Source organism: Hypanus sabinus, chromosome 31 (assembly GCF_030144855.1).
Source record: "Hypanus sabinus isolate sHypSab1 chromosome 31, sHypSab1.hap1, whole genome shotgun sequence".
Classification (NCBI taxonomy): Eukaryota; Metazoa; Chordata; class Chondrichthyes; order Myliobatiformes; family Dasyatidae; genus Hypanus; species Hypanus sabinus.
The window spans coordinates 33,388,132-33,415,289 of record NC_082736.1 but is presented as its reverse complement, the minus strand read 5'-3'; the positions used below and the strand labels follow the sequence as shown (position 1 = coordinate 33,415,289).

The 27,158-nt window shown below is 56.2% G+C and overlaps 2 protein-coding genes across 6 annotated transcripts in view; one reads left to right on the top strand and one right to left on the bottom strand.

The window, feature by feature from the left end:
- Window positions 1-1,005, top strand: part of trpt1 (tRNA phosphotransferase 1) — a 54,324-nt gene extending 53,319 nt beyond the window's left edge. For both annotated transcript variants that reach the window (XM_059955386.1, XM_059955387.1), the window contains exons 7-8: window positions 459-569; window positions 925-1,005. In XM_059955386.1, the coding sequence (XP_059811369.1) occupies window positions 459-569; window positions 925-947 (134 nt within the window). In that variant the 3' untranslated portion in view covers window positions 948-1,005. The remainder of the gene's footprint in view (window positions 1-458; window positions 570-924) is intronic.
- Window positions 1,006-1,179: 174 nt separating this feature from the next.
- Window positions 1,180-27,158, bottom strand: part of ganabb (glucosidase II alpha subunit b) — a 95,775-nt gene continuing 69,796 nt past the window's right edge. For all 4 annotated transcript variants that reach the window (XM_059955376.1, XM_059955377.1, XM_059955379.1 and 1 more), the window contains 5 exons: window positions 26,592-26,666; window positions 18,783-18,896; window positions 16,489-16,601; window positions 4,555-4,655; window positions 1,180-2,647 (listed from right to left, as the gene is read on the bottom strand). In XM_059955376.1, the coding sequence (XP_059811359.1) occupies window positions 2,538-2,647; window positions 4,555-4,655; window positions 16,489-16,601; window positions 18,783-18,896; window positions 26,592-26,666 (513 nt within the window). In that variant the 3' untranslated portion in view covers window positions 1,180-2,537. The remainder of the gene's footprint in view (window positions 2,648-4,554; window positions 4,656-16,488; window positions 16,602-18,782; window positions 18,897-26,591; window positions 26,667-27,158) is intronic.

The following is a 27,158-nucleotide window of genomic DNA, read 5'->3' as shown; positions in this document are numbered from 1 at the left end:
GGGGCTGCGTTCTGCTTTCAAGATGGATGGTGTATGGCAGACTTGCCTTGAGCAGGCAGTCGTAGCTGTGGCCTGGCCACGTCTGCTGTAAAGTTACAGAAAAATGTCCAGGCTTCGGAGAGGGTGCAGAAGCGGCTCACCAGGATGCTGCCTGGGTTAGAGGGCAGAAGTAACGAGATACATTTGGGTTGTTTTCTCTGGAGTACTGGGGAGATCCGAGAGAGATTTATAAGATTAAAAGAGGCACAGGTAGGGGAGACAGTCCTTTTAACAGGATAGAAATTACAGACAGGGTGAGTCCTTGAAACAGGCTGCTGGAAAAACAAAGGTGACAGTGGTGTTTAAGGCAGTGAATGGAGACGTTCAGGCAGGTGGCATTATGTTGCATTGGAATTGTGATTAATCTAGACGTGGGACCCGGCCTGACTTCGGGAGTCTCCTGTTTTTTTTACCCCCAGATGGGATACCATTCTTTCTCTCCGCCAACCACGTGATACTAACTCCCGGCAATGAAGATGGGGTTTTACCCCCGAAGTACTTCCAGAAAGTTCTCCAGTTAAAACCAACCAGTGAGTTTCTGGCTACAATCATTTCGCAATCAGACAGTGTTTCTGTGGGTAGGGTGTCACTTTATGAAGAGGCTATGGAAATCGGACAGTGTTTACGATCCAGAGTAAGGTGGTGGGGGGGGGTACCTCTGCTTGGGGAATACAGCTCAGTACTGTGATGCAGTACTCTTGTCAAGAGAATCTGGGTAGTTTAGCATCGGAGTTTCAGCTTTTTTAAATCCCAGTACACAAGCTGAAGAGACCCAGTTCCGTCATAGGGATTCCAAAAAAAAATCACGGGGTGGATCTCCAGCCTTTGGGGTCTGTGTTGGTGTGGCAAGTCCCTTTGGAAACTGTTTTGTGTGTCGTTCTGCAGGACGATTGCTCCCCTTGCAGTGAGGAGCCTCAGATGGTGCATGGTGTACCAGCAGTGGGGGACATCTGGACTCTAAATGCATCGAGTACTGGGCTCCTGGAGCAGCAGAAACGACTGGATTACTTTGGACACTCACACTCTCTGTGCAATATACAACTACTTTGTCAATGCCGAGTCGTCATTGAGTTCCCTAGTTCAGGCCTGGTGCTCTTAACAAGCGTGGGTGAGATTTAGAAATTTATCACACACACAATCCACAGTTTCATCCATTTTATTTCTAATCCACTTATCAAAAGAAATCCCACACAAGAGATCATTTTGGTCTGAGAAAACTTTCCTTCAGCTTTGAATGGCAGACATCCTCCAGGATGGGAAGGACCCACCAGCCCAGGGCTCAGAGAGACTCGTGCCCCCCCACCACAAGACTGGGGAAGGGAGAGCACAGTCCCTCCGGAAATGACACCTCCCTGGTGTAGGGTCTGACAGGGCACATTCAGGGACAAACAGCTCAATCTCCCAATTTTGTACAATGATCCAGATTCCCCCCCTCCCCCCCAATGGCCATTGCCCCCGTCGGTTCTCCAAGCAGGGCCAGCACAGGAACATCACAGACTGGAGAGAATCAAGTTGAATTTTTCCTCATTTCAATCAGATTTTGACTGCTGCAAGTAATCTATAAAAGACAAATATATACACGCGCCCACAGCCGGTGAGGTGATGATGAAGATTACTGTGACAGGTGGGTGGGGAAGGAGTTCAGAGACAAGATCTGCAATTTCAGTGCCAAATTAAACCCGTGATCAGCAAGTCCCGAGAACTGTACGGTGGGGAACATCTAGGGAGGGGAGAGGGGATGGCCCCAGAATCAAAGGAGAGTGCAGGAGAAAGTGAGAGCCTTCCAAAGAAGCCCAAGATACTCCTGCTCTCTCCGACAGGGCAGCAGCCAAGAGGAAAAGCAGGAATTACCTGCAGACGAAGTTTGGTCATGAGATTCCCCAGGGTTACGGCAGAGCGCCTGCTCGTCCGATACAAAGCATCAAGCTTAGGGTAGGTGGTCTTCCAAAGACTTCTTCCCCGAGGAGACGGCAGGCAAGCTGAGCCCTGGAAACTAAAGCCCAGTTTCAGTGCAGTTTGTTAGCAGAATGAGGATCGTTTTCATTCGCCAAGAAAACAGGTATTTAAAAAAAAGAGTACAAAAGTTAACACTCATGAAGGGGAAGTCGACGACAAGGGCAGAAATAAAGAGCGCATTTACTGGTTCATACACTGAGGCAGTGTGAGTGAGCGAGATCTTGCAGATCAATAGTTGGACGGACGAGAGATGGAAAAAAAATCAGGGGAAGAATTAGTAGGACAGACAAGTAAATCGTACGAGGCAGGCAAGGTAGACAGCATCTGAACTTCAAAACAAAATTAACGGTGCCACATGAGGGGAAGAGGGGGGAGGAGTCCTCGGTTGCGTTTAGAGCAAGGCAGCGTCCAACCCAAGGGCGCACCGTCTAATCCAGATGCACACTCAGGGGAGCAGATGTTTTGAGTCCACGATCCTGTCCCAGGCCGACGAAAGCAGCTGACTACCCTACGGAGAGAGAGGGCGAGGAAGCCATTGGGCACTATAGGATGTCCAGCGTCCAGTCAGAGGCCACGTTCACAGCCGGTTTGCGGATGGTCAGAACGGACGGTTCCGTGTTGTACTCGAAGTCCAGCCTCGATTCAGTTCCATCTGCAGGGGGGCAACAGGTAGACTGGTCAGAGTGAGGCGCAACTCACAGGAACAGCACAATAAAACCGCGATGAATAGGTCACGCCATCGGGATGCCTAACCCATGGATCCTACAATCCAAGGGGAGTTCTTGGTGGGCAAAGGAAAGGTTCCAAATTTTGAGGCCCTCCATTGTTCGGGGGGTGACTATGTGTCCTTGATGTCTACGTACGCTCAATCCAGGCCAGTACGATACGGAGAGCCCGCACCTCGTCCCTGATGAATGGCAGAGAGTGAAACAGTTCAACACCAGTCCAATCAGTGTGGAACTCAAACATTCAAAGGTAACATCAAAATCAGCTTGAGGAAAGTCAACATGACATCTAAACCCGGGACAGTAGATACACTCGGAGGAGATCTGTTTGAGAGGGAGCTGCTCCCTCAGAGTGACCTCTGTGGAGAACAAGCGGCAACTGCAAAAGGAGAGACTGAAACATAGAAACCTACAGCACAATACAGGCCCTTCTGCCCAAAAAGCTGTGCCAAACATGTCCCTACCTGAGAAATTACCTACAGCCCTCTATTTTTCTAAGCTCCATGTACCCGTCCAGGAGTCCCTTAAAAGACCCTATCGTAGCCGCCTCCACCACCGTCACCAGCAGCCCATTCCACACACTGATGATCCTCTGTGTAAAAAAGAACTTACTCCTGACATCTCCTCTGTACCTACTTCCAAGCACCTTAAAACTGTGCCCTCTCGTGCTAGCCATTTCAGCCCTGGGAAAAGCCTCTGACTATCCACACAATCAATGCCTCTCATCATCTTATACACCTCTATCAGGTCACCTCTCATCCTCCGTCGCTCCAAGGAGAAAAGGCCGAGTTCACTCAACCTATTCTCAAAAGGCAGGCTCCCCAATCCAGGCAACATCCTTGTAAATCTCCTCTGCACCCTTTCTATGGTTTCCACATCCTTCCTGTAGTGAGGTGACCAGAACTGAGCACAGTACTCCAAGTGGGTTCTGACCAGGGTCCTATATAGCTGCAACATTACCTCTCGGCTCCTAAACTCAATCCCACGGTTGAAGATCGCTAGTTGGGAGGGGGGGATGAACTGCGGGGGAGTGAAAAATAGTAGCTAGCAAGAAAGACACACAAATAGAAAGAGAAGGGGGGGAGAGAAGGGGGGAGAGAAGGGGGGAGAGAGGGGGGAGAGGAGGGAGAGAGAGGGAGAGAGAGAGCACAGTACTCCAAGTGGGGTCTGACCAGGGTCCTATATAGCTGTAGCATTACTTCTCACCTCCTAAACTCAATCCCACGATTGACGAAGGCCAATGCACCGTATGCCTCCTTAACCACAGAGTCAACCTGCGCAGCTGCTTTGAGTGTCCTATGGACTCGGACCCCAAGATCCCTCTGATCCTCCACAATGCTTTGTCTTAAGATTAATGTTATATTCTGCCATCATATTTGACCTACCAAAATGAACCATCTCACGCTTATCTGGGTTGAACTCCATCTGCCACTTCTCAGACCAGTTTTGCATCCTATCGATATCCCACTTAACCTCTGACAGCCCTCCACAGTATTCACAGCACCTCCAACCTTTGCGTCATCAGCAAACCCATCCCGCCACTTCCTCATCCGGGTCATTTATAAACCGTAAGACCCAACCACAGCCATCGCTAACTCTTGCACGAGAATATCTGGATCCTCAGTTGGCCTCTACAATCACCCGAGGGCACACCAGCAGACACCCCCTTAGGAGAACATCAAATGCGTCTCAAGGGATGGCACGACCTAATATTCCTCCAAAAATGTGCAGATCCTCCAGCGCTTTGCGTGTGTTATATAGCCCCATACCCTGCCTGGGTCAGGAGCGGCGAGAGAGCCAAGAGGATGCTCTCGTGGTTGGTGTTCACACTTACCGGGAAGTTTAAGAACAACAGAAGAGGGTTTCCTCGTCCCCAGGACAACCACCCTCTCTATCCAAGCAGGGGTGCTGAAGTGACCCTTGGGAGTTGCAGATCTGAAATTAAATTCAGAACATTAAACACACCAATCAGGATTTAAAAATATATTCAACTATCACTGGTTACGCCAAATATCCACAAGAGGAAAGGACGGACTGGAGACACGTACAGGCCCGGACCGGGTGAGGACGGACTGGAGTGACATAGAGACCCGGACCGGGTGAGGACGGACTGGAGTCACGTAGAGACCCGGACCGGGTGAGGACGGACTGGAGTCACGTAGAGACCCGGACCGGGTGAGGACAGACTGGAGTCACATAGAGACCCAGACCGGGTAAGGACAGACTGGAGTCACATAGAGACCCAGACCGGGTAAGGACAGACTGGAGTCACATATAGACCCGGACCGGGTGAGGACAGACTGGAGTCACATAGAGACCCAGACCGGGTAAGGACGGACTGGAGTCACATAGAGACCCAGACCGGGTAAGGACAGACTGGAGTCACATATAGACCCGGACCGGGTGAGGACAGACTGGAATCACATAGAGACCCGGACCGGGAGAGGACGGACTGGGGACACATAGAGACCCGGACCGGGTGAGGACGGACTGGAATCACGTATAGACCCGGACGGGGTGAGGACGGACTGGAGTCACATATAGACCCAGACCGGGTGAGGACGGACTGGAGTCACATAGAGACCCAGACCGGGTGAGGACAGACTGGAGTCACATAGAGACCCAGACCGGGTAAGGACAGACTGGAGTCACATAGAGACCCGGACCGGGTAAGGACAGACTGGAGTCACATAGAGACCCGGACCGGGTAAGGACAGACTGGAGTCACATAGAGACCCAGACCGGGTGAGGACGGACTGGAGTCACATAGAGACCCGGACCGGGTGAGGACAGACTGGAGTCACATAGAGACCCGGACCGGGTGAGGACAGACTGGAGTCACATATAGACCCGGACCGGGTGAGGACAGACTGGAGTCACATAGAGACCCGGACCGGGAGAGGACGGACTGGGGACACATAGAGACCCGGACCGGGTGAGGACGGACTGGAGTGAAATAGAGACCCAGACCGGGTGAGGACGGACTGGAGTGACATATAGACCCAGACCGGGTGAGGACGGACTGGAGTGACATATAGACCCAGACCGGGTGAGGACGGACTGGAGTGACATAGAGACCCGGACCGGGTGAGGACGGACTGGAGTCACGTAGAGACCCGGACCGGGTGAGGACGGACTGGAGTCACGTAGAGACCCGGACCGGGTGAGGACGGACTGGAGTCACGTAGAGACCCGGACCGGGTGAGGACGGACTGGAGTCACATATAGACCCAGACCGGGTGAGGACGGACTGGAATCACGTATAGACCCAGACCGGGTGAGGACGGACTGGAGTCACGTATAGACCCAGACCGGGTGAGGACGGACTGGAATCACGTATAGACCCAGACCGGTTGAGGACGGACTGGAGTCACGTATAGACCCAGACCGGGTGAGGACGGACTGGGGACACGTATAGACCCAGACCGGGTGAGGACGGACTGGGGACACATATAGACCCAGACCGGGTGAGGACGGACTGGAGTCACATAGAGACCCAGACCGGGTGAGGACGGACTGGAGTCACATAGAGACCCAGACCGGGTGAGGACGGACTGGGGACACATATAGACCCAGACCGGGTGAGGACGGACTGGAGTCACATAGAGACCCAGACCGGGTGAGGACGGACTGGAGTCACATAGAGACCCAGACCGGGTGAGGACGGACTGGAGTCACATAGAGACCCAGACCGGGTGAGGACGGACTGGGGACACATATAGACCCAGACCGGGTGAGGACGGACTGGAGTCACATAGAGACCCAGACCGGGTGAGGACGGACTGGAGTCACATAGAGACCCAGACCGGGTGAGGACGGACTGGAGTCACATAGAGACCCAGACCGGGTGAGGACGGACTGGAGTCACATAGAGACCCAGACCGGGTGAGGACGGACTGGAGTCACGTAGAGACCCAGACCGGGTGAGGACGGACTGGAGTCACGTAGAGACCCAGACCGGGTGAGGACGGACTGGAGTCACGTATAGACCCAGACCGGGTGAGGACGGACTGGAGTCACGTATAGACCCGGACCGGGTGAGGACGGACTGGGGTCACGTAGAGACCCGGACCGGGTGAGGACGGACTGGAGTCACGTAGAGACCCGGACCGGGTGAGGACGGACTGGAGTCACGTAGAGACCCAGACCGGGTGAGGACGGACTGGAGTCACATACAGACCCGGACCGGGTGAGGACGGACTGGAGTCACGTATAGACCCGGACCGGGTGAGGACGGACAGGAGTCGCATAGAGACCCAGACCGGGTGAGGACGGACAGGAGTCGCATAGAGACCCAGACCGGGTGAGGACGGACTGGAGTGACATAGAGACCCGGACCGGGTGAGGACGGACTGGAGTGACATAGAGACCCGGACCGGGTGAGGACGGACTGGAGTCACGTAGAGACCCGGACCGGGTGAGGACGGACTGGAATCACGTATAGACCCGGACCGGGTGAGGACGGACTGGAGTCACGTATAGACCCAGACCGGGTGAGGACGGACTGGAATCACGTATAGACCCAGACCGGTTGAGGACGGACTGGAGTCACGTATAGACCCAGACCGGGTGAGGACGGACTGGGGACACGTATAGACCCAGACCGGGTGAGGACGGACTGGGGACACATATAGACCCAGACCGGGTGAGGACGGACTGGAGTCACATAGAGACCCAGACCGGGTGAGGACGGACTGGAGTCACATAGAGACCCAGACCGGGTGAGGACGGACTGGGGACACATATAGACCCAGACCGGGTGAGACGGACTGGAGTCACATAGAGACCCAGACCGGGTGAGGACGGACTGGAGTCACATAGAGACCCAGACCGGGTGAGGACGGACTGGAGTCACATAGAGACCCAGACCGGGTGAGGACGGACTGGAGTCACATAGAGACCCAGACCGGGTGAGGACGGACTGGAGTCACATAGAGACCCAGACCGGGTGAGGACGGACTGGAGTCACATATAGACCCGGACCGGGTGAGGACAGACTGGAGTCACATAGAGACCCGGACCGGGAGAGGACGGACTGGGGACACATAGAGACCCGGACCGGGTGAGGACGGACTGGAGTCACATAGAGACCCAGACCGGGTGAGGACGGACTGGAATCACGTATAGACCCAGACCGGGTGAGGACGGACTGGGGACACGTATAGACCCAGACCGGGTGAGGACGGACTGGGGACACGTATAGACCCAGACCGGGTGAGGACGGACTGGGGACACGTATAGACCCAGACCGGGTGAGGACGGACTGGAGTCACATAGAGACCCAGACCGGGTGAGGACGGACTGGGGACACATATAGACCCAGACCGGGTGAGGACGGACTGGAGTCACGTATAGACCCAGACCGGGTGAGGACGGACTGGGGACACTAATAGACCCAGACCGGGTGAGGACGGACTGGAGTCACATATAGACCCAGACCGGGTGAGGACGGACTAGAGTCACGTATAGACCCAGACCGGGTGAGGACGGACTGGAGTCACGTATAGACCCAGACCGGGTGAGGACGGACTGGAGTCACGTATAGACCCAGACCGGGTGAGGACGGACTGGAGTCACGTATAGACCCAGACCGGGTGAGGACGGACTGGAGTCACGTATAGACCCAGACCGGGTGAGGACGGACTGGAGTCACATAGAGACCCAGACCGGGTGAGGACGGACTGGAGTCACATAGAGACCCAGACCGGGTGGGGACGGACTGGAGTCACATAGAGACCCAGACCGGGTGAGGACGGACTGGAGTCACATAGAGACCCAGACCGGGTGGGGACGGACTGGAGTCACATAGAGACCCAGACCGGGTGAGGACGGACTGGAGTCACATAGAGACCCAGACCGGGTGAGGACGGACTGGAGTCACATAGAGACCCAGACCGGGTGAGGACGGACTGGAGTCACATAGAGACCCAGACCGGGTGAGGACGGACTGGAGTCACATAGAGACCCAGACCGGGTGAGGACGGACTGGAGTCACATAGAGACCCAGACCGGGTGAGGACGGACTGGAGTCACATAGAGACCCAGACCGGGTGAGGACGGACTGGAGACACATAGAGACCCAGACCGGGTGAGCACGGACTGGAGTCACATAGAGACCCAGACCGGGTGAGGACGGACTGGAGTCACATATAGACCCAGACCGGGTGAGGACGGACTGGAGTGACATAGAGACCCAGACCGGGTGAGGACGGACTGGAGTGACATATAGACCCAGACCGGGTGAGGACGGACTGGAGTGACATAGAGACCCAGACCGGGTGAGGACGGACTGGAGTGACATAGAGACCCGGACCGGGTGAGGACGGACTGGAGTGACATAGAGACCCAGACCGGGTGAGGACGGACTGTGGTCACATAGAGACCCGGACCGGGTGAGGACGGACTGTGGTCACATAGAGACCCGGACCGGGTGAGGACGGACTGTGGTCACATAGAGACCCGGACCGGGTGAGGACGGACTGGGGTGACGTATAGACCCAGACCGGGTGAGGACGGACTGGAGTCACGTAGAGACCCAGACCGGGTGAGGACGGACTGGAGTCACGTATAGACCCAGACCGGGTGAGGACGGACTGGGGTCACGTAGAGACCCGGACCGGGTGAGGACGGACTGGAGTCACATACAGACCCAGACCGGGTGAGGACGGACTGGAGTCACATAGAGACCCAGACCGGGTGAGGGCGGACTGGAGTCACATGGAGACCCAGACCGGGTGAGGGCGGACTGGAGTCACATAGAGACCCAGACCGGGTGAGGACGGACTGGAGTCACATAGAGACCCAGACCGGGTGAGGACGGACTGGAGTCACATAGAGACCCAGACCGGGTGAGGACGGACTGGAGTCACATATAGACCCGGACCGGGTTAGGACGGACTGGAGTGACATAGAGACCCGGACCGGGTGAGGACGGACTGTGGTCACATAGAGACCCGGACCGGGTGAGGACGGACTGGAGTGACGTATAGACCCAGACCGGGTGAGGACGGACTGGAGTCACGTAGAGACCCAGACCGGGTGAGGACGGACTGGAGTCACGTATAGACCCAGACCGGGTGAGGACGGACTGGAGTCACATATAGACCCAGACCGGGTGAGGACGGACTGGAGTCACATAGAGACCCGGACCGGGTAAGGAGAGACTGGAGTCACATAGAGACCCGGACCGGGTAAGGACAGACTGGAGTCACATAGAGACCCAGACCGGGTGAGGACGGACTGGAATCACGTATAGACCCGGACGGGGTGAGGACGGACTGGAGTCACGTATAGACCCAGACCGGGTGAGGACGGACTGGAGTCACATAGAGACCCAGACCGGGTGAGGACGGACTGGAGTCACATAGAGACCCAGACCGGGTGAGGACAGACTGGAGTCACATAGAGACCCGGACCGGGTAAGGACAGACTGGAGTCACATAGAGACCCGGACCGGGTAAGGACAGACTGGAGTCACATAGAGACCCAGACCGGGTGAGGACGGACTGGAGTCACATAGAGACCCGGACCGGGTGAGGACAGACTGGAGTCACATAGAGACCCGGACCGGGTGAGGACAGACTGGAGTCACATATAGACCCGGACCGGGTGAGGACAGACTGGAGTCACATAGAGACCCGGACCGGGAGAGGACGGACTGGGGACACATAGAGACCCGGACCGGGTGAGGACGGACTGGAGTGAAATAGAGACCCAGACCGGGTGAGGACGGACTGGAGTGACATATAGACCCAGACCGGGTGAGGACGGACTGGAGTGACATATAGACCCAGACCGGGTGAGGACGGACTGGAGTGACATAGAGACCCGGACCGGGTGAGGACGGACTGGAGTCACGTAGAGACCCGGACCGGGTGAGGACGGACTGGAGTCACGTAGAGACCCGGACCGGGTGAGGACGGACTGGAGTCACGTAGAGACCCGGACCGGGTGAGGACGGACTGGAGTCACATATAGACCCAGACCGGGTGAGGACGGACTGGAATCACGTATAGACCCAGACCGGGTGAGGACGGACTGGAGTCACGTATAGACCCAGACCGGGTGAGGACGGACTGGAATCACGTATAGACCCAGACCGGTTGAGGACGGACTGGAGTCACGTATAGACCCAGACCGGGTGAGGACGGACTGGGGACACGTATAGACCCAGACCGGGTGAGGACGAACTGGGGACACATATAGACCCAGACCGGGTGAGGACGGACTGGAGTCACATAGAGACCCAGACCGGGTGAGGACGGACTGGAGTCACATAGAGACCCAGACCGGGTGAGGACGGACTGGGGACACATATAGACCCAGACCGGGTGAGGACGGACTGGAGTCACATAGAGACCCAGACCGGGTGAGGACGGACTGGAGTCACATAGAGACCCAGACCGGGTGAGGACGGACTGGAGTCACATAGAGACCCAGACCGGGTGAGGACGGACTGGGGACACATATAGACCCAGACCGGGTGAGGACGGACTGGAGTCACATAGAGACCCAGACCGGGTGAGGACGGACTGGAGTCACATAGAGACCCAGACCGAGTGAGGACGGACTGGAGTCACATAGAGACCCAGACCGGGTGAGGACGGACTGGAGTCACAGAGAGACCCAGAACGGGTGAGGACGGACTGGAGTCACATAGAGACCCAGACCGGGTGAGGACGGACTGGAGTCACATAGAGACCCAGACCGGGTGAGGACGGACTGGAGTCACATATAGACCCAGACCGGGTGAGGACGGACTGGAGACACATATAGACCCAGACCGGGTGAGGACGGACTGGAGTCACGTAGAGACCCAGACCGGGTGAGGACGGACTGGGGTGACGTAGAGACCCGGACCGGGTGAGGACGGACTGGGGTGACGTAGAGACCCGGACCGGGTGAGGACGGACTGGGGTGACGTAGAGACCCGGACCGGGTGAGGACGGACTGGGGTGACGTAGAGACCCGGACCGGGTGAGGACGGACTGGAGTGACGTATAGACCCGGACCGGGTGAGGACGGACTGGAGTGACGTATAGACCCGGACCGGGTGAGGACGGACTGGAGTGACGTATAGACCCGGACCGGGTGAGGACGGACTGGAGTGACGTATAGACCCGGACCGGGTGAGGACGGACTGGAGTGACGTATAGACCCAGACCGGGTGAGGACGGACTGGAGTGACATATAGACCCAGACCGGGTGAGGACGGACTGGAGTGACGTAGAGACCCAGACCGGGTGAGGACGGACTGGAGTCACGTATAGACCCAGACCGGGTGAGGACGGACTGGAGTCACGTATAGACCCGGACCGGGTGAGGACGGACTGGGGTCACGTAGAGACCCGGACCGGGTGAGGACGGACTGGAGTCACGTAGAGACCCGGACCGGGTGAGGACGGACTGGGGTCACGTAGAGACCCAGACCGGGTGAGGACGGACTGGAGTCACATACAGACCCGGACCGGGTGAGGACGGACTGGAGTCACGTAGAGACCCAGACCGGGTGAGGACGGACAGGAGTCACATACAGACCCAGACCGGGTGAGGACGGACTGGAGTCACGTATAGACCCAGACCGGGTGAGGACGGACTGGAGTGACATAGAGACCCGGACCGGGTGAGGACGGACTGGAGTCACGTAGAGACCCGGACCGGGTGAGGACGGACTGGAGTGACGTAGAGACCCGGACCGGGTGAGGACGGACTGGAATCACGTAGAGACCCGGACCGGGTGAGGACGGACTGGAGTCACGTAGAGACCCGGACCGGGTGAGGACGGACTGGAATCACGTATAGACCCAGACCGGGTGAGGACGGACTGGAGTCACGTATAGACCCAGACCGGGTGAGGACGGACTGGAATCACGTATAGACCCAGACCGGTTGAGGACGGACTGGAGTCACGTATAGACCCAGACCGGGTGAGGACGGACTGGGGACACGTATAGACCCAGACCGGGTGAGGACGGACTGGGGACACATATAGACCCAGACCGGGTGAGGACGGACTGGAGTCACATAGAGACCCAGACCGGGTGAGGACGGACTGGGGACACATAGAGACCCAGACCGGGTGAGACGGACTGGAGTCACATAGAGACCCAGACCGGGTGAGGACGGACTGGAGTCACATAGAGACCCAGACCGGGTGAGGACGGACTGGAGTCACATAGAGACCCAGACCGGGTGAGGACGGACTGGAGTCACATAGAGACCCAGACCGGGTGAGGACGGACTGGAGTCACATAGAGACCCAGACCGGGTGAGGACGGACTGGAGTCACATAGAGACCCAGACCGGGTGAGGACGGACTGGAGTCACATATAGACCCGGACCGGGTGAGGACGGACTGGAGTCACATATAGACCCGGACCGGGTGAGGACAGACTGGAGTCACATAGAGACCCGGACCGGGAGAGGACGGACTGGGGACACATAGAGACCCGGACCGGGTGAGGACGGACTGGAGTCACATAGAGACCCGGACCGGGTGAGGACGGACTGGAATCACGTATAGACCCAGACCGGGTGAGGACGGACTGGGGACACGTATAGACCCAGACCGGGTGAGGACGGACTGGGGACACGTATAGACCCAGACCGGGTGAGGACGGACTGGAGTCACATAGAGACCCAGACCGGGTGAGGACGGACTGGGGACACATATAGACCCAGACCGGGTGAGGACGGACTGGAGTCACGTATAGACCCAGACCGGGTGAGGACGGACTGGGGACACTAATAGACCCAGACCGGGTGAGGACGGACTGGAGTCACATATAGACCCAGACCGGGTGAGGACGGACTAGAGTCACGTATAGACCCAGACCGGGTGAGGACGGACTAGAGTCACGTATAGACCCAGACCGGGTGAGGACGGACTGGAGTCACGTATAGACCCAGACCGGGTGAGGACGGACTGGAGTCACGTATAGACCCAGACCGGGTGGGGACGGACTGGAGTCACATAGAGACCCAGACCGGGTGAGGACGGACTGGAGTCACATAGAGACCCAGACCGGGTGGGGACGGACTGGAGTCACATAGAGACCCAGACCGGGTGGGGACGGACTGGAGTCACATAGAGACCCAGACCGGGTGGGGACGGACTGGAGTCACATAGAGACCCAGACCGGGTGAGGACGGACTGGAGTCACATAGAGACCCAGACCGGGTGAGGGCGGACTGGAGTCACATAGAGACCCAGACCGGGTGAGGGCGGACTGGAGTCACATAGAGACCCAGACCGGGTGAGGACGGACTGGAGTCACATAGAGACCCAGACCGGGTGAGGACGGACTGGAGTCACATAGAGACCCAGACCGGGTGAGGACGGACTGGAGTCACATAGAGACCCAGACCGGGTGAGGACGGACTGGAGTCACATAGAGACCCAGACCGGGTGAGGACGGACTGGAGTGACATAGAGACCCAGACCGGGTGAGGACGGACTGGAGTGACATAGAGACCCGGACCGGGTGAGGACGGACTGGAGTGACATAGAGACCCGGACCGGGTGAGGACGGACTGGAGTGACATAGAGACCCAGACCGGGTGAGGACGGACTGGAGTCACATATAGACCCGGACCGGGTGAGGACGGACTGGAGTGACATAGAGACCCAGACCGGGTGAGGACGGACTGTGGTCACATAGAGACCCGGACCGGGTGAGGACGGACTGTGGTCACATAGAGACCCGGACCGGGTGAGGACGGACTGGAGTGACGTATAGACCCAGACCGGGTGAGGACGGACTGGAGTCACGTAGAGACCCAGACCGGGTGAGGACGGACTGGAGTCACGTATAGACCCAGACCGGGTGAGGACGGACTGGGGTCACGTAGAGACCCGGACCGGGTGAGGACGGACTGGAGTCACATACAGACCCAGACCGGGTGAGGACGGACTGGAGTCACATAGAGACCCAGACCGGGTGAGGGCGGACTGGAGTCACATGGAGACCCAGACCGGGTGAGGGCGGACTGGAGTCACATAGAGACCCAGACCGGGTGAGGACGGACTGGAGTCACATAGAGACCCAGACCGGGTGAGGACGGACTGGAGTCACATAGAGACCCAGACCGGGTGAGGACGGACTGGAGTCACATATAGACCCGGACCGGGTTAGGACGGACTGGAGTGACATAGAGACCCGGACCGGGTGAGGACGGACTGTGGTCACATAGAGACCCGGACCGGGTGAGGACGGACTGTGGTCACATAGAGACCCGGACCGGGTGAGGACGGACTGGAGTGACGTATAGACCCAGACCGGGTGAGGACGGACTGGAGTCACGTAGAGACCCAGACCGGGTGAGGACGGACTGGAGTCACGTATAGACCCAGACCGGGTGAGGACGGACTGGAGTCACATATAGACCCAGACCGGGTGAGGACGGACTGGAGTCACATAGAGACCCGGACCGGGTAAGGAGAGACTGGAGTCACATAGAGACCCGGACCGGGTAAGGACAGACTGGAGTCACATAGAGACCCAGACCGGGTGAGGACGGACTGGAGTCACATAGAGACCCGGACCGGGTGAGGACAGACTGGAGTCACATAGAGACCCAGACCGGGTGAGGACAGACTGGAGTCACATATAGACCCGGACCGGGTGAGGACAGACTGGAGTCACATAGAGACCCGGACCGGGAGAGGACGGACTGGGGACACATAGAGACCCGGACCGGGTGAGGACGGACTGGAGTCACATAGAGACCCAGACCGGGTGAGGGCGGACTGGAGTCACATAGAGACCCAGACCGGGTGAGGACGGACTGGAGTCACATAGAGACCCAGACCGGGTGAGGACGGACTGGAGTCACATAGAGACCCAGACCGGGTGAGGACGGACTGGAGTCACATAGAGACCCAGACCGGGTGAGGACGGACTGGAGTCACATAGAGACCCAGACCGGGTGAGGACGGACTGGAGACACATAGAGACCCAGACCGGGTGAGGACGGACTGGAGTCACATAGAGACCCAGACCGGGTGAGGACGGACTGGAGTCACATATAGACCCAGACCGGGTGAGGACGGACTGGAGTCACATAGAGACCCAGACCGGGTGAGGACGGACTGGAGTCACATAGAGACCCAGACCGGGTGAGGACGGACTGGAGTCACATATAGACCCAGACCAGGTGAGCACGGACTGGAGTGACATAGAGACCCAGACCGGGTGAGGACGGACTGGAGTCACATATAGACCCGGACCGGGTGAGGACGGACTGGAGTGACATAGAGACCCAGACCGGGTGAGGACGGACTGTGGTCACATAGAGACCCGGACCGGGTGAGGACGGACTGTGGTCACATAGAGACCCGGACCGGGTGAGGATGGACTGGAGTGACGTATAGACCCAGACCGGGTGAGGACGGACTGGAGTCACATAGAGACCCAGACCGGGTGAGGACGGACTGGAGTCACGTATAGACCCAGACCGGGTGAGGACGGACTGGAGTCACGTATAGACCCAGACCGGGTGAGGACGGACTGGGGTCACGTAGAGACCCGGACCGGGTGAGGACGGACTGGAGTCACATACAGACCCGGACCGGGTGAGGACGGACTGGAGTCACATATAGACCCAGACCAACAAACTGGAGTCACAGTCGTTACTGTTACTTACACTGGATTTAATTTTCATTTAATCAAATCTTCGAATTTAACTGCTGCATCTGTGCAAGATTTAAACCTGTGTCACTGAATCTTGAACAAGCACCCTCCCCCCCCCACCCCCTTTGGTGACATACCTGGAGGTGAGGGAATTTCTTGCAAAGGTGAATCTCCTGTGAAGGTACTCGCCCTTTGTCTCGAAGTTGAATGTGTGGCCATCGTCAACAAATAAATCCCCCTCGGCAGAATTCTGGGGAGAAGAGGAGGGAGAGGTCATCAGGTTTGAGAGTGAGAGACATCTTTGATCCCAATCAGAATAGTTAGCAGACTGTACTCACAGTTGACCCAGCGATGACCCACTGCACCTTGCGCATATCTCATGGTGGTTCTAACTGGCTTCAAACCGTTTGGTCTTTACAACAACCCCATGTCAGGCCTGCTTTCCATTTACACAAATCCTAATTTTTTGCCATTAATTCCCTCAACCCACAGCAGCCAATCCACCCACTGACCCTGCGTGGTGTTGGGACGTAGGGGTGCAACATACAGCAGAGAGAGACACACAGACAAAAGGAGAAGGAGTGGCAGATAGAGAGAGACACACACACAGAGTCGGAGGTCAGTGTTGAACTGGTGTCTCTAGGTCTCTTAGAGTTGTAAGGCAGAGACTCTACTCGCTGTGCCACGAAACCTGCACCCCCGGCACCTCCAGCCCTGCCCTTGGTTGAGGCTTTAAACTTTCCAGACAGGCAGCTGTTACCATGCCCGGTCATAGCGATTGTTAGCTAGTTTCAAAGGTCAGACACAAGAAGCTAAAGTCAGATGGATCAGTGTTACTGTGGAGTAAAGGGAATTACGGAGGCATGAGAGAGGAGTTGGCCGGAATTGATTGGAAGGGAACACTGGCAGGGATGATGGCAGAGCAGCAACGGCTGGAATTTCTGGAAGCATTTCTGAAGGCACAGGATATATAGATCCCAAAGAGGAGGAAGTATTCCAAAGGAAAGACAACACAACCGTGGATAACAGAAGTCAAAGCCAACATAAAGCAAAAATTAGTGGGAAGTCAGAGGGCTGGGAAGCTTTCAAAAGCAACAGGCAACTAAAAAGTCATTAAGAAGGTAAAGATGGAATACTAAAGTAGGCTAGTTAAGAGGATACCAGAAGTTTCTTCAGATACATAAAGTGTAAAAGAGAGGTAAGAGTGGGTATCAGACCAATGGAAACAATGCTGGAGAGGTGGTAATGGCAGATGAACTGAATAAGTATTTTGCATCAGTCTTCACTGTGAAAAAACACTGGCTGTATGGTAGAAGTTCCAGGTGTCAGAGGTTATGAAGTGTGTGAAGTTAACGTAACTAGAGAGAAGGTTCTTGGGAAGCTGAAAGATCTGAAGGTAGATAAATCACCTGGACCCATGGTTCTGAGAAAAGGTGGCTGAAGAGATTGTGGAGACATTAGTAATGATCTTTCAAGAATCACTAGATTCTGGAAGACTGGAAAATTGCAAACGTTACTCCACTCTTCAAGAGGAGGGAGACAGAAGGAAACTATAAGCCAGTCAGTCTGATCTCAATGGTTGGGAAGATATTTGGAGTCGATTATTAAGGATGAGGTTTCGGGGAGGCACGTGATAAAATAGGCCGAAGTCAGCATGGTTTCCTCCAGGGAAAATCTTGCCTGACGAATCTGTTGGAATTCTTTGACAGAAATGGCAAGCTGGATGGACAAAGGAGAACCAGTTGATGTTGTGTACTTGGGATTTTCAGAATGCCTTTGACAAGGTGCTGTATATGGTACTGCTTAGCAAGATAAAAGCCCACGGTAATACAGGAAAGATTCTAGCAAGGATAAAGCAGTGGGTGATTGGCAGGAGGCAAAGAGTGGGAATAAAGGGAGACTTTACTGGTTGGCTGCCGTTGACCAGTGGTGTTCTACAGGGGTCAGTGTTGGGATCGATTCTTTTTACATTATCTGTCAATGCTCTGGATGATGGAATCGATGGTTTTGTTGCAAGTTTGCAGATGATAGGTGGAAGGGCAAGTAGTTTTAAGGAAGTGGGGAGGCTACAAAAGGACAGACAGATTCGGAGAATGGGTGAAGAAATGGCAGATGGAATACAGTGTTGGAAAGTGGTCATGCACTTTGGTAGAAGAAATGAAAGAGTTAACTATTTTCTAAATGAAGAGAGAATATTAAAAAAACTGAGATTCAAAAGGACTTGGGAGTCCTTGTGCAGGATTCCCTAAAGGTTATTTTGTAGGCTGGGTCTGAATGCAATGTTGGCATTCATTTCAAGAAGACTTGTTGAGAGAAAAATGGATCAGCTATGCTGAAATGGCAGAGAAGACTCAATGGGCCAAACAGTCTTAATTCTGCTCATGGTCTGAAAGACAGTAGAACAGCGCAGGTAGAGCTGTAGTGAGGTTACCTGTGCATCCAGGGCCACGTAGAGGGTGTAGGGATCGTTGTGCATGCAGGACGACGATCTCCGGACACGCTCCTTCCGGGCGATGATGGTGCCTCCTCTCTGATAGACTGGGATCTGGTGAATTAAGAGTGCAAAATGTCAGACCCCCTTGCCAAAGGACCCACAGGGAAACAGTCCAACGTAAATATCACCACCAGTACATCCCCATCAGCTCCACAGTCCATTACCACCCCTTATTTCCACCCCATTCACTGACACTCTGCACCTCACACCTACACTGACACACTCCTCTCCACAATCCCTCACCACCCCCTTTATTCCCCCCCATTCAATGACACTCCGCACCTCACACCTACACTGACACGCTCCTCTCCACAGTCCCTCACCCCCTTTATTCCCCCTCATTCAATGACACTCCGCACCTCACACCTACACTGACACGCTCCTCTCCACAGTCCCTCACCCCCTTTATTCCCCCTCATTCAATGACACTCCGCACCTCACACCTACACTGACACGCTCCTCTCCACAGTCCCTCACCCCCTTTATTCCCCCTCATTCAATGACACTCCGCACCTCATCCCCACACTGACACACTCCTCTCCACAGTCCCTCACCACCCCCTTCATCCCCCATTCACTGTCACTCCACACCTCAACCCCACACTGACACACTCCTCTCCACAGTCCCTCACAACCCCCTCCATCCCCCATCCACTATCACTCCACACCTCAACCCCACACTGACACACTCCTCTCCACAGTCCCTCACCACCCCTTCATCCCCATTCTGACACACTCCTCTCCACAGTCCCTCACCACCCCCTCCATCCCCCATTCACTGTCACTCCACACCTCATCTCCACACTGACACACTCCTCTCCACAGTCCCTCACCACCCCTTCATCCCCATACTGACACACTCCTCTCCACAGTCCCTCACCACCCCCTCCATCCCCCATTCACTGTCACTCCACACCTCAACCCCACACTGACACACTCCTCTCCACAGTCCCTCACCACCCCCTCCATCCCGCATTCACTGTCACTCCACACCTCAACCCCACACTGACACGCTCCTCTCCACAGTCCCTCACCACCCCCTTCATCCCCCCATTCACTGTCACTCCACACCTCATCCCCATACTGACACACTCCTCTCCACAGTCCCTCACCACCCCCTTCATCCCCCATTCACTGTCACTCCACACCTCAACCCCACACTGACACACTCCTCTCCACAGTCCCTCACCACCCCTTCACCCCCATTCACTGTCACTCCACACCTCATCCCCACACTGACACTCCTCTCCACAGTCCCTCACCACCCCCTTCACCCCCATTCACTGTCACTCCACACCTCAACCCCACACTGACACACTCCTCTCCACAGTCCCTCACCACCCCCTCCATCCCGCATTCACTGTCACTCCACACCTCAACCCCACACTGACACGCTCCTCTCCACAGTCCCTCACCACACCCTTCATCCCCCCATTCACTGTCACTCCACACCTCATCCCCATACTGACACACTCCTCTCCACAGTCCCTCACCACCCCCTTCATCCCCCCATTCACTGTCACTCCACACCTCATCCCCATACTGACACACTCCTCTCCACAGTCCCTCACCACCCCCTCCATCCCCCATTCACTGTCACTCCACACCTCATCCCTACACTGACACGCTCCTCTCTACAGTCCCTCACCACCCCCTTCACCCCCCATCCACTGTCACTCCACACCTCATCCCCACACTGACACACTCCTCTCCACAGTCCCTCACCACCCCCTTCACCCCCCATCCACTGTCACTCCACACCTCATCCCCACACTGACACACTCCTCTCCACAGTCCCTCACCACCCCCTTCATCCCCCATTCACTGTCACTCCACACCTCATCCCCACACTGACACACTCCTCTCCACAGTCCCTCACCACCCCCTTCATCCCCCATTCACTGTCACTCCACACCTCATCCCCACACTGACACACTCCTCTCTACAGTCACTCACCACCCCTTCATCCCCCATTCACTGTCACTCCACACTCAACCCCACACTGACACACTCCTCTCCACAGTCCCTCACCACCCCCTTCATCCTCCATTCACTGTCACTCCACACCTCAACCCCACACTGACACACTCCTCTCCACAGCCCCTCACCACCCCCTCCATCCCCCATTCACTGTCACTCCACACCTCATCTCCACACTCACACACTCCTCTCCACAGTCCCTCACCACCCCTTCATCCCCATTCTGACACACTCCTCTCCACAGTCCCTCACCACCCCTTCATCCCCATACTGACACACTCCTCTCCACAGTCCCTCACCACCCCCTCCATCCCCCATCCACTGTCACTCCACACCTCAACCCCACACTGACACACTCCTCTTCACAGTCCCTCACCACCCCCTCCATCCCCCCATCCACTGTCACTCCACACCTCAACCCCACACTGACACACTCCTCTCCACAGTCCCTCACCACCCCCTCCATCCCCCATTCACTGTCACTCCACACCTCAACCCCACACTGACACACTCCTCTCCACAGTCCCTCACCACCCCCTCCATCCCCCCATTCACTGTCACTCCACACCTCATCCCCATACTGACACACTCCTCTCCACAGTCCCTCACCACCCCCTTCATCCCCCATTCACTGTCACTCCACACCTCAACCCCACACTGACACACTCCTCTCCACAGTCCCTCACCCCCTTTATTCCCCCTCATTCAATGACACTCCGCACCTCACACCTACACTGACACGCTCCTCTCCACAGTCCCTCACCACCCCCTTCATCCCCCATTCACTGTCACTCCACACCTCAACCCCACACTGACACACTCCTCTCCACAGTCCCTCACCACCCCCTCCATCCCCCATCCACTGTCACTCCACACCTCAACCCCACACTGACACACTCCTCCACACAGTCCCTCACCACCCCCTCCATCCCGCATTCACTGTCACTCCACACCTCAACCCCACACTGACGCTCCTCTCCACAGTCCCTCACCACCCCCTTCATCCCCCCATTCACTGTCACTCCACACCTCATCCCCATACTGACACACTCCTCTCCACAGTCCCTCACCACCCCCTTCATCCCCCCATTCACTGTCACTCCACACCTCATCCCCATACTGACACACTCCTCTCCACAGTCCCTCACCACCCCCTTCATCCCCCCATCCCCTGTCACTCCACACCTCACCCCCACACTGACACACTCCTCTCCACAGTCCCTCACCACCCCCTTCACCCCCCATTCACTGTCATTCCACACCTCTTCCCCACACTGACACACTCCTCTCCAAAGTCCCTCACAACCCCTCCACCCCCCATTCACTGTCACTCCACACCTCATCCCCACACTGACACACTCCTCTCCACAGTCCCTCACCACCCCCTCCATCCCCCATCCACTGTCACTCCACACCTCAACCCCACACTGACACACTCCTCCCCACAGTCCCTCACCACCCCCTCCATCCCGCATTCACTGTCACTCCACACCTCACCCCCACACTGACACACTCCTCTCCACAGTCACTCACCACCCCTTTACCCCCAATCACTGTCACTCCACACCTCATCCACACAGACACACTCCTCTCCACAGTCCCTCACCACCCCCTTCATCCCCCATTCACTGTCACTCCACACCTCAACCCCACACTGACACACTCCTCTCCACAGTCCCTCACCACCCCCTTCACCCCCCATTCACTGTCACTCCACACCTCATCCCCACACTGACACACTCCTCTCTACAGTCCCTCACCACCCCCTTCATCCCCCATCCCCTGTCACTCCACACCTCACCCCCACACTGACACACTCCTCTCCACAGTCCCTCACCACCCCCTTCACCCCCCATTCACTGTCATTCCACACCTCTTCCCCACACTGACACACTCCTCTCCAAAGTCCCTCACAACCCCTCCACCCCCCATTCACTGTCACTCCACACCTCATCCCCACACTGACACACTCCTCTCCACAGTCCCTCACCACCCCCTCCATCCCCCATCCACTGTCACTCCACACCTCAACCCCACACTGACACACTCCTCCCCACAGTCCCTCACCACCCCCTCCATCCCGCATTCACTGTCACTCCACACCTCACCCCCACACTGACACACTCCTCTCCACAGTCACTCACCACCCCTTTACCCCCAATCACTGTCACTCCACACCTCATCCACACAGACACACTCCTCTCCACAGTCCCTCACCACCCCTTCATCCCCATACTGACACACTCCTCTCCACAGTCCCTCACCACCCCCTCCATCCCCCATCCACTGTCACTCCACACCTCAACCCCACACTGACACACTCCTCTCCACAGTCCCTCACCACCCCCTTCACCCCCCATTCACTGTCATTCCACACCTCTTCCCCACACTGACACACTCCTCTCCAAAGTCCCTCACAACCCCTCCACCCCCCATTCACTGTCACTCCACACCTCATCCCCACACTGACACACTCCTCTCCACAGTCCCTCACCACCCCCTCCATCCCCCATCCACTGTCACTCCACACCTCAACCCCACACTGACACACTCCTCCCCACAGTCCCTCACCACCCCCTCCACCCCCCATTCACTGTCACTCCACACCTCACCCCCACACTGACACACTCCTCTCCACAGTCACTCACCACCCCTTTACCCCCAATCACTGTCACTCCACACCTCATCCACACAGACACACTCCTCTCCACAGTCCCTCACCACCCCCTTCACCCCCCATTCACTGTCATTCCACACCTCATCCCCACACTGACACGCTCCTCTCCAAAGTCGCTCACAACCCCTCCACCCCCCATTCACTGTCACTCCACACCTCATCCCTACACTGACATGCTCCTCTCCACAGTCCCTCACCACCCCCTTCACTGTCACTCCACACCTCATCCCCACACTGACACACTCCTCTCCACAGTCCCTCACCACCCCTTCACCCCCATTCACTGTCACTCCACACCTCATCCCTACACTGACACGCTCCTCTCCACAGTCCCTCACCACCCCCTCCATCCCCCATTCACTGACACTCCACACCTCATCCCCACACTGACACATTCCTCCCCACAGTCCCTCACCACCCACTTCACCCCCATTCACTGTCACTCCACACCTCACCCCCACACTGACACACTCCCCTCCACAGTCCCTCACCACCCCCTTCATCCCCATTCACTGTCACTCCAGGGAGAGAGGGTGGATAATGAGGGTGGAAGGAGTGGGGGGGATGAATTGAGGGGCTGGAAGGTGAGAGGAGGGATGAGGTGAGGGGCTGGAAGGTGAGAGGGGGATGAAGTGAGGGGCTGGAAGGAGAGTGGGGATGAATTGAGGGGTTGGAAGGGGGGTGGTGAGGGGCTGGAAGGAGAGTGGGGGGATGAATTGTGGGGCTGGAGGGAGATTGGGGGGATGAGGTAAGGGGCTGGAAGGAGAGTGGGGATGAAGTGAGGGTGGAAGGGGAGAGGGGGATGAGGTGAGGGGCTGGAAGGAGAGGGGATGAAGTGAGGGTGGAAGGTGAGGGGGATGAAGTGAGGGGCTGGAAGGAGGGGGGATGAAGTGAGGGGCTGGAAGGAGAGTGCGGGATGAATTGTGGGGCTGGAGGGAGATTGGGGGGATGAGGTGAGGGGCTGGAAGGAGAGTGGGGATGAAGTGAGGGGCTAGAAGGAGAGAGGGGCTGGAAGGAGAGAGGGGGGATGAAGTGAGGGTGGAAGGGGAGGGGGGATGAGGTGAGGGGCTGGAAGGTGAGAGGGGGGATGAAGTGAGGGGCTGGAAGGAGAGTGGGGGATGAAGTGAGGGGCTGGAAGGAGAGTGGGGGATGAAGTGAGGGGCTGGAAGGAGAGAAGGGGGATGAAGTGAATTGCTGGAAGGAGAGAGGGGATGAAGTGAGGGGCTGGAAGGAGAGTGAGAAAGAGGCTGAAGGAGGAATCATGGAAGAAAGACGAGGAGTGGAGACACTAGAGAGGTGTGATGGGCAGTCATCATAAGGTTACGAGTGAGGGCCACCAGAATGTGTAAATAACAAAATCAGATGTGGGGAAGGGTACGGAAGTCAAAGAAATCGATGTCAGCGTCACCCAAACCGGCCTGAGTTTGGCTTGTTCATTCAAAACCTGGTGAGTCCCGATGAAGGGTCTCGGCCCGAAATGTCAACTATTTATTCCCCTCCATAGATGCTGCCCGGCCTGCTGAGTTCCTCCAGCACTTTGCGTGTGTTTCTATGAGTAAGACTGCGGGTAATTTGAAGAGAGATTTTGTCATTGACAGTGAAGGTGGCGATCAGGATTTTCAGAAGGAATTTGACCAGCTGGGTTAGTGGGCCGAGTGGTAAAAGGAGTTTAATTCAGTTAGGTGCCAGTTTTGGCAAGACAAGTTATGGAACGGTTGGACTGTTGTACAACAGAGGGACACAGGAGTGCAGGGACAGGGTTCCCAGAAAGTGGCGTCACGAGTAAACACAGAGGTGAAGGCGGCCTCTGGTGCGCTGGCCCTCATCTGTCAGGGCACTGGGTACAGTCCGGATGTTATGTCAAAGTTGGACAGTTCTGTGCAAGTTCTGTAAAGCGAGGACGCTTTCAAAATAATGAACTTTCTAAAAATCAAAAAAAAAAAAATTTTTTTATGAGCAATAAACAGTAAAAGAAACTAAATCAAATATCTGGTGTGACCACCTTTGCCTTTAAGGCTGCACCAATTCTCTTAGGTACACTGCCGTGTGGTTTTACAAGGAAATCGACTGGAATGTTGTTCCAAGCATCTCGGAGAACTTGCCACAGTTCTTTTACAAACATTGGCTACCTCGCTTGTTCCTGTCTCTCCAGGTAACCCCAGATGGTCTTAATGGAGGGCTGTGTGAAGGCCACATCTTCTGAAATCATATAAAAATCTAGTACTGTTCAAGAGGCTGGTGAGACCACATTTGGAACAAAGATGCCACAGGTAGAGTGGGGGATTCCAGAAACAGGGGTTTATAGGGACCAGCTGTTCCTCTGTGCCCCGAGCTAATTTTGGTCCCTCACCCCAGCACAGATGGGAAGTGTGCAAGGAGCCGGCCGGATTCAAACCCACCCGGGACCATTTGCCACTACACCACCAGCCCGCTTAATAAATAATAGTAAACTATCTTAATTTGTCTTGTAAATCCCTGATGCTTGTAGTTTTTGTGCATCTTATGTGTGGATAAACTTTTGTAGTTCTGATTTAAAAAGAAAGGAGATTTACGAGGATATTGCTGGGACTTATGGAGAGAGACTGAACAGCTTGGGGCTGTTTTTGTTGTGTGTAGGACAATGAGGAGTGATTTTAAGAGTTATATAAAATCACAAGCGGCACAGGAAGGATGTACACGCATGGGGTTGGGGAATTGAGTAATTTCAGGTAAGAGGAGACAGATTTAATCCGAACCTGAGGGGCAACCTTTTCACCCAGAAGGTGGTCCGTATATGGAACGAGCTGCCAGAGGAAGAGGCGGGTCAATAAACAGCAGGCAGAAAGGTAGTCGGAGGTATATGCATAGTTAAGGCTTAGGGGGACATGGGCCAGAAAGGACTAGCATGGACCAGATGGGCCGAAGGGCTTGTTTGCCCGCTGAACAACTCAGTTCACCACTTTAATACTTCAACCAAGAGTGCGAGATGTGTTGCCACCCCCCCCCCCCACCTCTGCAAATAGGCAGAGGGATCCCCCCCTTCCCCCAGTCAACCCCAACCATCACGCCCCCAGGCACAAATCTAGAAAGGCCCAACTTGGCGGAACTTACCGAGCTGAGCGTGACGGTGAGGTACAGGTTCTGTGGGCTGGCGTGCCTCTGGTGGGTGTGCGTGTCGTACCAGAACTGCCGGGGAAACACACAGAGCGGGCGCAGTTTAGAAGGGCGAGCTTCACCGCATGTCGGAGCGCGCGTCAGTGACCAGTGCGGTCCGAGGATCGCGCTGGGGGCTGCCCGCAAAGTGTCACTGGCACCAGCAGACTGTCTCCGCAACTCACTGACCAGGAGGGAAGTGGAAACGGATAGGGAACCCCAATCTTCCCGTTGCTGGGGCTGTCAAGCGTTCAACGACCTGCCGCGCCACCACAGACGGGTCTTTTCCTGTGCAGCAGTGCTTCAATTCTTGCCACTGTTGTGGGGAGCCCGTGCTGCCCAGCTGCCTTCGTCTGAACAACGGACCCACATCTCTGGGGCGCCACGCACGGTAGCATCAGTCAGCGCAACGCCATTACAGCTCGGGAGTTCGATTCCGAAGCCGGAGTCTGCACGTTCTTCGTGAGCGTGTGGGGTTCCTCCGACAGTCCAAAGACGCACTGGTTAGTAGATCAAATGGTCATT